General features: G+C 44.0%; 1 protein-coding gene across 1 annotated transcript in view; it reads left to right on the forward strand.

Annotated features, from left to right (window-relative positions):
- The window catches only part of RPS7 (ribosomal protein S7), an 8,848-nt gene extending 810 nt beyond the window's left edge, over positions 1 to 8,038 (forward strand). Inside the window, exons 3-8 of the mRNA XM_021714231.1 lie at positions 633 to 755; positions 834 to 977; positions 1,788 to 1,820; positions 7,048 to 7,079; positions 7,172 to 7,367; positions 7,928 to 8,038. Coding sequence (XP_021569906.1) covers positions 633 to 755; positions 834 to 977; positions 1,788 to 1,820; positions 7,048 to 7,079; positions 7,172 to 7,367; positions 7,928 to 8,005 — 606 coding nt within the window. The 3' untranslated portion in view covers positions 8,006 to 8,038. The remainder of the gene's footprint in view (positions 1 to 632; positions 756 to 833; positions 978 to 1,787; positions 1,821 to 7,047; positions 7,080 to 7,171; positions 7,368 to 7,927) is intronic.
- The last annotated feature ends 3,685 nt before the right edge of the window (positions 8,039 to 11,723 follow it).

The following is an 11,723-nucleotide window of genomic DNA, read 5'->3' on the forward strand; positions in this document are numbered from 1 at the left end:
CCGACTCCGCCTGGACTCGGGGCCGGCCGTGCTGTTCGGGGTGACGCCGCCCGGGTGCGGGGAGTGGAGCTGGGGGCACGGGCACAGCGACTCTGCCAGCCACGTGCGCGGCGGGCGGCGGGTGGGGCCGAGTCGGTCTGGGACCACGCTCGGCCTTCCTTAGCGGCGAACACGGCAGGGTGCCGGGGGGCTGCCGGGGGACTAAGCTCAGCCCGCGGGGGCAGCGGGGCGGGGGTCGGCATTCGTCTCCCGGCCGGAGACGCGGTCCTTATCACTTGTCCTTCCTGGAATGAGGAGGAAGGTGAGGGTGGGAGAGGGTTGAGTAGTCCTTTGCGTTAAATATTGGGCAGTGGAGGCTACACTTCTTTACTTCCAATTGACTACAGCGTTTATTTTCTGAAGCAGTTGTTTTAACTCAGTATATCTTAGGGTACAGGTCAATTGGGATTTTTTTTTTCGTCTGTGTTTTAAGTTTAGGATTTATAGTGGATTTGGACCGTTGGGTGAAGTGGCTTTTGCAGAAGATAGTCGTTATTTTTGGTTGCAAAAACGTTTCTGTAGAAAAATGTTGACCATACATAAATGCACGATCATCAACACGTTCACATGCTGAAAGTTGTCAAATTGATCAGGCACGAGAAAGTTACTGTGAGGCTGTGTGTTTGGCAGTGCAAAATGAACCGAGAAATGGTTTAAAGAACAAGAGCTCTTACGGTGCAGTTGTGTGCGTGTATGTCAGCTATTCCTGTGTGATGGTATCTGGAGATTGTATTAGAGTGGAAAGAACAGAGGTTATGACAGTTAAGAAGTGCATTTTTTTTTTTTTAATTTAGGAAATTGAAGTTGGTGGTGGTCGGAAAGCTATCATAATCTTTGTTCCCGTTCCTCAACTGAAGTCTTTCCAAAAAATCCAAGTCCGGCTAGTACGTGAATTGGAGAAAAAGTTCAGCGGGAAGCATGTTGTCTTTATTGCTCAGGTACATGTTCTACTGTTTAATGTTTTCTTTTGTGAATTTTCCTACAATTACTTGTGTTTAGACTGCCTTGGTAATTGGAGTAATGAAAAGAGACTGGTTTGGGGTTGGAAAAGATTGCAATAGGTAGAAAGATAAAGTACACTGAATGGGCAGTTTAAAACATCTTTTAAGTGTCAGTGCTGTGTTTCTTAGCTATTAAGATGGTAAGAAAGGTACTGTGTTTACAATTCTGTAAATGTAATGGGTTGCTTACAGAGCAGATTAAATGAAAGCCTTAGTGTGGTTGGTACTGCGGTTCAAGGTGATTGAGAAAGGTTTTTTGAAGATTGATTAGGATTAAAAGAAATAGTATTCTGGGTCATCCTAAACATAGAGAAAGTATATTTGGGAGATTTTTTTTTGGAGTTGGAATCTGTCGCCCAGGCTGAAGTGTAGTGTAGTGGCACACTCAAGGCTACCACAGCCTCGACCTGCTGGGCTTAGGTGATCCTTCTGCTCAGGCCTTCCAAGTAGCTGGAGCCATAGGCACACCACCACGCCTGTATAATTTTTTAATGTATTGTAGAGACAAGGTCTTGCCAAGTTGCCCAGGCTGGTGTTGAACTCCTAGGCTCAGGTAGCCTCTCGCCTCTGCCTCCCAAAGTGCTGGAATTACAGGTGTGAGCCACTGTGCCTGCCTGTATTTGGGAGATTTTTAAAAATAGAATTTTAATACAGGCTATGGTGAATGCGTTACAGAAAAAGAAGGACTTCTCAGTAAATTGTTTAGTCAAGGATATATTGTTTTCTTCTTTTTTTTTTTTGAGTCAGAGTCTTCACTCTGTCACCCAGACTGGAGTGCAGTGGCTGCTCCCAGCCACCACAGCCTCAACCTGCTGGGCGCCGGCGATCCTTCCGTCTCAGCCTTTCAAGTAGCTGGAACTATAGGTGCGCGCTACCACACCCGGCTAGTTTTTTTGATCTATTGTAGAGATGAGGTCTCCCCAAGTTGCCAGGCGGGTCTTAAACCCGCGGTCTTAGGCAATCCACTCACCTCAGCCTCCCAAAGCACGGGATTACAGGCTGAGCCACCGAACCTGGCTCATAAGGGAATTTTTAATGAGTAACAATTGATTCCCTATAATTACATGTGTTATGTTTTGTAATTCATGCTATATGTAAAATTTGCATGTATTCACCTATGCAGTTGGTGTCACAAGATCAGACTACTTCCTACAATTCTTTGGCAAAGGATAGGAGTGATGAAATAAGCTCAATACTGTGTGATTAAAGCCTGCTAGGTGTCATTTTGCTTTTAATTTTTGCTGTGGATTAGAGATGAAAAATTCAGTAGATTTTTCTTTTGCTAGCATCACAGGTTAAAAGTTATCACTGCAGCTAAAGATGCTGATGGAAAATAATTGATAAACTTGATTGTGTGCAGTTTATCTGATATGGACTCAAATACTGATAGTTGGCTTCTTGAACTAGGTATTTTGGTATTTTGACAATGTCTCTGATTAGTATGATTCACAAACTTGAAGTATTAAATTCCTGCAGACTCTTCCTAGGGTCCAGTTTCAGAAAAAAAATATTTTGGTTATCTCTATGCCAGATAGGCAGCGGCCATATGGCATGTATACTTTCTATTATCTTTAGTGAATGGATGAGAAAACTGACCTGAGGCTTGGAATATTTTCTCATTGCAGTTCATAAAAGTAATGCTGAGAATTTTTTCTAAAAATTCAGTCTTATTCTGGAAACTACTTGGAAATAGCCATGTTTGTCTGTAGGCTAGGTATTACTACATCTTACCATAGCATGAAGGAAGGAAGCGAAACTACGGTTGAGGCTGGAAAGAACCTGAATTCCATGACTTAGTACTTTGAACTTGTTCATGGGCAGTCAGAATGACATAAGAATTGAGAGGTTTTTTTAATCGTAATTGACCCTAAAAGGTGATTTTATAATCTCTATTCTGAGAGTGTGAATTAGGGATTGAGTACCAAAACATTCCTTTGCTTTCTACCCATCCAAAGGACTGCCTCAAGTCTGCAGCTGTAATCCCTCATCTCAATCTGTATTTTCCAAATTGTTGTAAGGTAATGACTTCACTGTTTTTCAAGAGTGGCCTGGTCTGTATTTATGTAAAGCCTTCCGTTCTCCTTCACACTAAGTTCTAGTGGTAGCTCTTAGTGATACTGCCACATTTCCAATCTGGTTCCCTGCGTTCAGATTTATGTTCCTTATTCAGATTAAATTAAATTTGGATTAAGTGATGGAAAAAAGTGTGTAGTATATATTTGGCTATAGCTGTTTTCAGTGATTTTTTTTTTCTTTTTCTTTTTTTTTTTGAGTTGGAGTCTCACTCTGTTGCCCAGACTGGAGTGCAGTGGCCACTCCCAGCCACCACAGCCTCGACCTGCTGGGCTCCGGCGATCCTTCCGCCTCAGCTTTCCAGGTAGCTGGAATTATAGGCGCGCACTACCACGCTCGGCTAATTTTTTATTTATTGTAGAGATGAGGTCTTGCCAAGTTGCCCAGACGGGTCTTGAACCCGCGGGCTCAAGCAATCCACTCACCTCAACCTCCCAAAGGCGCGGGATTACAGGCTGAGTTCCCAAGCCTGGCTGATTTTTATTTTTCCTCTGAAGCACCTCAGTCTCTGGCTTGTAATAACTAAAGTTGCATTGCCATTGCTCCACCTTTTAAAAGCTTTTAGATAACATTGGAATCTGAGAGATGATGATAAGAATAGCTTTGATTTTACTCTGATTTATATTTTGGAGAAAGTAATTAACCAATTTACATATTTTGAGTGTCATCCTAGTATTTTAAGAGTATGCTTAATTAATGAGTAGCAAGGAACAATCCAGTTGTCTAAATTTGTTTTCTGAAAGGTAGCAAAGCCTTTGGGCAGTGAATTTCCTTCCACCTTTTGCCATCTGTTGCTGTAGAACAGTAAGACCTTTGCAGTCCAATTGAGAGCTATTAGAAAACATCAACTCTGTATAAATGAGTGGGATGTAGAGTCTGTTACTGTCATCTGTGGAGTGAATAGTCTTATATAAATAACTATAAGGCAGCTCCATAAATATTGAAAATAAGGGGGCAACCCCTTCACGTCCCCTCCCACTGTGAGAGCTTTTTTTGTCCTCTCAATAAATCCTCCTTTCTTACTTTAAAAAAAAAAGAGAGAGAATAAGAATTGTGTTTTGACTTAATCTTGACATCTCATGTCACAGTAGATACCCTACAAGTTTGAAATTAATTGAGCAGCAGCTATGTAGGTTTTGAACTTGATAGTGATATTCATATAAGCAAGATTCCATTGGCAGTTCTTGTCTGGAAAAGGGCTGAAAGGCAGGGATCCACGTGAGGTAGCGGGCAGCTTTCCTGGAGCTGGTGATAAGGACAGTGTCTTTGGAGTGGAACATGGCCTCAGTTGATCATGGAGAACAAGAAGTTTTGGTAGTGTCTTGGTGGCCAACACAGCTCTTAAAGGTCTTTAGTAGGTTAGTTAGGTGATCACATCAGTATTTTTTTTTTTTTTTTGAGTTGGAGTTTCACTCTGTCGCCCAGACTGGAGTGCAGTGGCACGCTCCCAGCCACCGCAGCCTTGACCTGCTGGGCTCTAGTGATCCTTCCGCCTCAGCCTTCCAAGTAACTGGAACTACAGGTGCGCGCTACCACACCCAGCTCATTTTGATTTATTGTAGAGATGAGGTCTCATCAAGTTGCCCAGGCGGGTCGCGAACCCACGGGGTGAGGCACTCCACTCACCTCAGCCTCCCAAAGGCGCGGGATTACAGGCTGAGCCACCGAGCCCAGCTAGTATTTTATTTTTTTAAAGAAATTTCATATTCACTAACGGAAAACACCAGGGAAATAAGCAGAATACAAGACATCTGGAAACAACATAACTTAAAAATTATGACTTTTTTATGTTTAGGTTCTTATTGAAATTTTGGCAAAATGTACATAAAATTTACCCTTTTTTTTGTTTATTTCTTTTTTCTTTGGATTAAAGTCTCACCCTGTCAGCCAGGCTGGAATGCAGTGGCAAGCTCACAGCCACATCTGTCTCGACCTGCTGGGCTCAGACAGCAGACAGTCCTTCCACCTCAGCCTTCCACATAGCTGGAACTGCAGGCACGCACCATCACGTCTGGCAAATCCTTTTTTTTTTTTCATTTATTGTAGCGATAAGGTCTCCCCATGCCCAGGCTGGTCTTGAATTTGTGGGCTTAGGCAATCCTCTCACTTCGGTCTTCCAAAATGTTGGGATTACAGGTGTGAGCCACCACGCCTAGCTAAGGAGTTCCTCCTTTCAACTTGCTTTCATGCTGCAGCCAGGGCTTGCTCCTAATCACAGAGCTCTTCCATCATCTGACCCAGGCGGCTGTGTCCCTGTACATGTCCAGTGGACATCCTTGGACATCTTGTCCTTCTGCATTTCTTTGTTTTTTTTGGAGTTGGAGTCTCTGTCGTTTCCCAGGCTGGAGTGCAGTGGCATGCTCATGGCCACCCAGCATCGACCTGCTAGACTCCGGGAATCCTTCCGCGTTAGCCTTCCTAGTTGCCGGAACTACAGGCACACGCTACCAGGCCCAGCTAATTTTTTGATGTATTGTAGAGATAAGGTCTCACCATGTTGCCCCAGCGGGTCTTGAATATGCAGCTCAGGCAATCCTCTCTCCTTGGCCTCCCAAAGTGCTGGAATTATAGGCTTGAGCCATTGTGCCTGGCCAAAATTTACCATTTTAACCATTTTGGGTTGGTTTTTTTTTTTGTTTTGTTTTGTTTTTTGGTTTTTTTGAGTTGGATTCTCACTCTACCGCCTAGACTGGAGTGTGGTGGTGTGCTGCTGGGCTGACCTGCTGGGCTCCAGCAATCCTTCCAAGTAGCTGGAACTATAAGCATTCATTGCTATACCCCACTAATTTTTTTTCATTTATTGTAGAGGCAAGGTCTCGCCAATTACTGGGGCTGGTCTCGAGCCTGTGGGCTCAGGCAATCCACTTGCCTCAGCCTTCCAAAGTGCTAGGATTACAGACTGAGCCACCAAGCCTGGCTTTTTTATTTTTTATTTTTTGAGTCAGAGTCTCACTCTGTCACCTAGGGTGGAGTGCAGTGGCACACTCATGACCATCGCAGCCTCGACCTCCTGGGCTCAGATGATTCCTCTGCTTCAGCCTTCCAAGTAGCTGGAACTACAGGAGCATGCTACCATACCTGGCTAATTTTTGATTTATTGTAGAGCCGAGGTCTCGCCAAGTTGCCCAGGTTAGTCTCAAACCCATGGGCTCAGGCAGTCTGCTTCCCTCAGTCTCCCAAAGTGTTGGAATTACAGGCATAAGCCACTGTGCCCGGCCATGAGACCAACTTTTTAAGATTACACATAAAACTGTTATCATAGGGTATTTGTTTTTCTGTGCCTAACTTTTTTTCTTTGTTTCAGTAGTTTTAGGGGTTACAATTAGTTTTTGGTAACTTGGTTACATTATATAGTGGCGAAGAAGTCTGGGTGTTCGTATAGTCAGCACCCCCAGCTGTGCACACTGTACCCAGTGGAGCTGATTTTCTGTCCCTCTGCCTCTTCCCTCCCCCTTCTGAGTCTCCAGTGTCCATGACTTTGCAGATCCGTAGTTAACTGACTCCCACTTACAAGTGAGAACATGTGGTATGTGGTTTTCTGTTCCTGAGTTAGTTCACTTAGGATGATGTTCTATCCAAGTTGCTGCAGAAGACCTTTTTGAGGGCCAAATAGTTTCCATAGTGTATGTATACCACGTTTGATCCTTCACTGATAGGATAATGGGCATTTAGGTTGATTCCACATCTTGGCAATTGTGAGTGTGCTGTGCACATCAGTATTTGAGAAAGATTCTTTCAACGGTGGTAAGCAAAACTAGTTGAATAATCATATAAGTGAAAATAAAGATGTTGTAAGTCCTCACTAATCTCTGCTCCCTAGGGTTAATTACTCATAATGCCTTGGCAAATGCGTAGCCTTAACCTCAGGGTATCGCATTTAAAGTAGAGTAGGCCTTTGAAATAAATCAAGAAGCTGCTTGCTACCCTGTTCTAGTTAGGCAAAGGCTTTGGTGTGAACTATGAAATGTAAGTTGCCTGTTTGAAAACTATTATTTATTTGATTTCAGGAATTTGCCATTTTCATTTTGCCTTCAAAGATTCCCTCTGGGGTTCACCAGGGGACAGGCATTGCTGGCTTGCTTACTTTGTCACTCTTCTTTAAGCCGTACTCTGACAGCTGTGCATGACGCCATCCTTGAGGACTTGGTCTTCCCAAGCGAAATTGTGGGCAAAAGAATCCGCGTGAAGCTGGATGGGAGCCGGCTCATCAAGGTGCACTTGGACAAAGCACAGCAGAACAATGTGGAGCACAAGGTACAGGCTGGCCTTGCATCATGGAGAGGCCCGGCCACGTGGGTGCAGGTTCTGCATGATGTGTCTTCATGCACCACAGAAATGATGTGAGCACGTGGCCAACTTGTCCACTCCCTTTTGGATTATGTGTCAGGTTTAATACTGGGAGGTGTTTTAAAAATTGAGCACTTAAGTTATCTACATTTTTTGAGTTATTAGTTAAAATGGAAGTAAAGTAATTCCAGTCTGACTTTTAGTAAGGCTCTGTATTGGTAAGCTAGGGTGGGGTGGTGATGGTATTAGGATCTTGGGAGAGCATAACCAACATGGGCAATCGCTGGGGTCCCTGGTGGTTTCGTCCGTGTGGTGTAAAGGAGCATAGAACCCAGGTGCCATGGTGTGGAATCCTGTCCCACAATGTGGTAAATGAGCTTGTCCCCAGTCTCAGGGGACATGTCCTATTTATTTCCTCTCAGTATCTGGTTGCTGAGAAAAGCCATATGAGGCACACTTTTATAAAATTATTAGGTTTTGAGATGAATGTGTTAAGTTTTGTGATTTTTGTTTTTTTTTCCTTGTAGGTAGAAACTTTTTCTGGTGTCTACAAGAAGCTCACGGGCAAGGATGTTAATTTTGAATTCCCAGAGTTTCAGTTGTAAGCAAATATAACTAAATAAAGTATATTCACAGTATTCTGTTCGAGACATGTTTTTCAAGATTCCAAATTCAAGGATGCACAGCTGCCTGTGTTACTAGTAGCTTTCTACATAGGCTGGAGGGTATTGAGTGGAAAAAATGCTAGGAAGTTTGACACTTGTGAAAAGTGTTCCTGTATCCAGTGATGTTGCAATAAGTCTAATCATATGATATTGCCAAAAATGACTGAATGTTGGTACTTTGGCAAGGTGCAACCTAAAGACATACGAGTATTTTGTTGTTGTGATAAACATAAAGTTTACCATCTTCTTTTTTTTTTTTGAGTTAGAGTCTCTCTCTGTCGTGTAGACTGGAGTGCAGTGGCCACTCCCGGCCACCGCAGCCTCAACCTGCTGGGCTCCAGCGATCCTTCCGCCTCAGCCTTCTAAGTAGCTGGAACTACAGGCACTTGCTACCACGCCCAGCTAATTTTTGATTTATTGTAGAGATGAGGTCTTACCAAGTTACCCAGACGGGTCTCGAACCCGCGGGCTCAGGCCGTCCACTCACCTCAGCCTCCCAAAGCGCTGGGATTGCAGGCTAAGCCACCAAGCCCGGCTTTCATTTTTTTAAATTTATTTATTTATTTTTGAGTTGGAGTCTCACTCTGTCGCCCAGACTGGAGTGCAGTGGCCGCTCCCGGCCACCACAGCCTTGACCTGCTGGGCTCCGGCGATCCTTCCGCCTCAGCCTTCCAAGTAGCTGGAACTACAGGCGTGCGCTACCATGCCCGGCTAATTTTTTGATTTATTGTAGAGATGAGGTCTCACCAAGTTGTTCAGGCAATCCACTCACCTCGGCCTCCCAAGGCGTGGGATTACAGGCTGAGCCACCAAGCCCGGCTGGCTTTCATTTTTAAATGTACAGTTGAGTAGCCTTAAGTAGATCTACATTGTTGTGAAACATCTCCACAGCGTTGTCACCTTGTAGATGAACATTGTCCTTTTTTTTGAGTCGGAGTCTCACTCTGTCACCCAGGCTGGTGTGTAGTGGCATGCTCACGGCCACTGCAGCCTTGACCTACTGGACTCAGGTGATCCTTCCACCTCAGTCTTCCGAGTAGCTGGAAGTACAGGCATGCACCATCATTCCCAGCTAGTTTTTCTTGATTTATTGTAGAGATGAGGTCTCCCCAAGTTGCTCAGGCTGCTCTCAATCCTGTGGGCTCAGGCAATCCTCTCACCTCAGCCTTCCAAAGTGCTAGGATTATAGTCATAAGTCACTATGCCAACAGGCCCATTAAATCAACTTTCCCCCGTTTCCTCAGAATCTTTGAAGTTCTACACATAAATCCATGTTAGGTTTTAAAATGGACTTTCCAAAGTCAAATAAGCACATTCATATTTCTAGTTCATAAATTGAAGGTCTTGGGTAAAATGAAAGCTGATTTGTGACCACTGATGTGAATTTCAGTCATTCCAAATTCTGTTCCTGGTTGCCGCTGATGTAAATTTAGTTTGTTGTGGAAGCCTATCTTTTCGGTTGTATAATTCAAATAAAAGTACAAAGTACAGAATGCTTGTCAGAGTGGTGTCTGAGGCAAATACTGGATAAGTCTAACTTTCAACTGTATTGTAAAAAGTAACAATTTAGAAAAGATCGTTTCACTTGTGTTTAACAACAAGTCTGTAGCAACCAGCTTCAGATTTTATTTTCACCCGCCCTCAGTATTAGGAAGTTGAAAAGTTTGTCAGTCGTGAATAAGTTAGGATCCTGGAGCAGCATTCGGCAACTATAGTTGTCCAGGTCTTTCCTAGGGAACTGGAGAGTAGAGCAGTCTTACAAGAAAATTGATTCTCCAATTTTATTTGTTTTGTGCCAAGTGTCTTTGAAATATTGCTACCTTTAAAATTAGGTTGCAGAACCTACCACCCTGCTATGTATAGGGTGAAGAAATAGTCTTAGGGAAGGCAACCCCAAATAGCATGTTTTACATCAATTTACTCCTCCAAATAGACTAATTTCAGTAATCTTGGGGCAGAACGAGTATTTTCCCATTTTGCAGGTAAGGATCAGGCTTGTTAGAGTTGAGCCTTCTGTCACATTCCTGATGCTGTTTTAGAGGCAGAGTTAGGGTGGTGGAGGCCCACCTGATAGTCTGAAGCTTCTCCAGGTGCTCTTAGGCGCTGAGCCTTAGTAGATGAGCAGGTGTGGGAGAAAGACTGCCATAAGCCACAGGTCACCTAGAACATTTTTTTTTTTAAGTTAGAGTCTCACTCCATATCTCCAGCTGAGGTACAGTGGCATGCTCACGGCCAACCCAGCGTCAACCTGCTGTGCTCCGGGGATCCTTACTCCTCACCCATTCAAGTAGCCGGAACTACAGGTGTGTGCTACCATGCCTGGCTAATTTTTGATTTATTGTAGAGATGAGGTCTTGCCAAGTTTGTCCTGGCTGGTCTCAAACCTGCAGGCTCAGGCAATCCACTCGTCTCGTTCTCCCAAAGTGCTAGGACTACCTGCTGAGCCACCGAGCCTGGTCTACCGATAACTTTGATCCTCCCATTAGGCTGTTTACCTTTTCCCATTTCTGCTGTCTACGCCTATTCATCCCTGTTAAGATTGCCACAGCTGTGATGATTTTCCCTATTTTATCTGGAATGAAATATTTTCTTAGGCCCAGGGTGATGTGCTGCAAAACTATCCCTCCCCCCAGCATAGCTCCGTTTCCTGGCAATCTGTTCTGTCCTTTTGTGGTTGGCTTCATCTTTGTCTTATGTCATCTCAAATGATGTTTAGCATATGTTGGTCTTCAGAAAATAGTGAATGAAGGTAACAAAGTTCAGTCTTTGTTGCCATAAACCTGGAAACTGACCTGATGTGCTATAGGTGGGTGTATGTTGTTTTTGTTTTGTTTTTTTTTTGAGTCTCACTCTGTCACCCAGAATGGAGTGCAGTGGCCGCTCCCGGCCACCGCAGCCTCAACCTGCTGGGCTCCAGCGATCCTTCCGCCTCAGCCTTCCGAGTAGCCAAAATTACAGGCGCGCGCTACCATGCCCGGCTGATTTTTTGATTTATTGTAGAGATGAGGTCTCGCTGCCCAGGTGGGTCTCGAACCCGCGGGCTCAGGCAATCCACTCACCTCAGCCTCCCAAAGGCGCGGGATTACAGGCTGAGCCACCGAGCTCGGCGGATGTACGTTTTTACTTGCGCATAATCCTAAAACCATAGCGTTCTTTGACTGTCACCACTCAGCCTCAGTTTCCAAGTCTCTAAAATGAGATTTTATTATCTACTTCATAATATATATTAAATATATGCAATAGATATGTTGTTCTTTTTAAAAGTAGTAGCTAATTAGTGCTAGGGGTTTTAAGCCTGTACTTCATTAAACTCAGCCCAGCTCCGTGACCTGGGAGTCCTCAGCTCTCTAAAGGGAATATTATGCGAGGGCACTCAAACCCAGAATTTATTTAAGAAAATGTGTGTCTTTATATGTTTAAACTTCAGTCACCTTCAAAATATTCTTTGTTTGATGCAATACACCCATGGAGATGCTTTTCCAACACTGCTCAAAACAGTTTTTGCACTTGTTGATTTTGATGCCTTTTAGTGCTTCTTTTTTTGTTTCACCTCTTCCACATTGGCAAGACGTTTCCCTTTGAGATTTTTTTTCATCTGGGGAAGACAAAAGGCATTTGGGGTGAGGTCTGGAGAATAGGGAGGGTGAGGTACAGGGGT

The sequence above is a fragment of the Carlito syrichta genome, unplaced genomic scaffold, assembly GCF_000164805.1.
Source record: "Carlito syrichta isolate Samal-C Ts95f unplaced genomic scaffold, Tarsius_syrichta-2.0.1 Scaffold305409, whole genome shotgun sequence".
In the NCBI taxonomy this organism is placed as follows: Eukaryota; Metazoa; Chordata; class Mammalia; order Primates; family Tarsiidae; genus Carlito; species Carlito syrichta.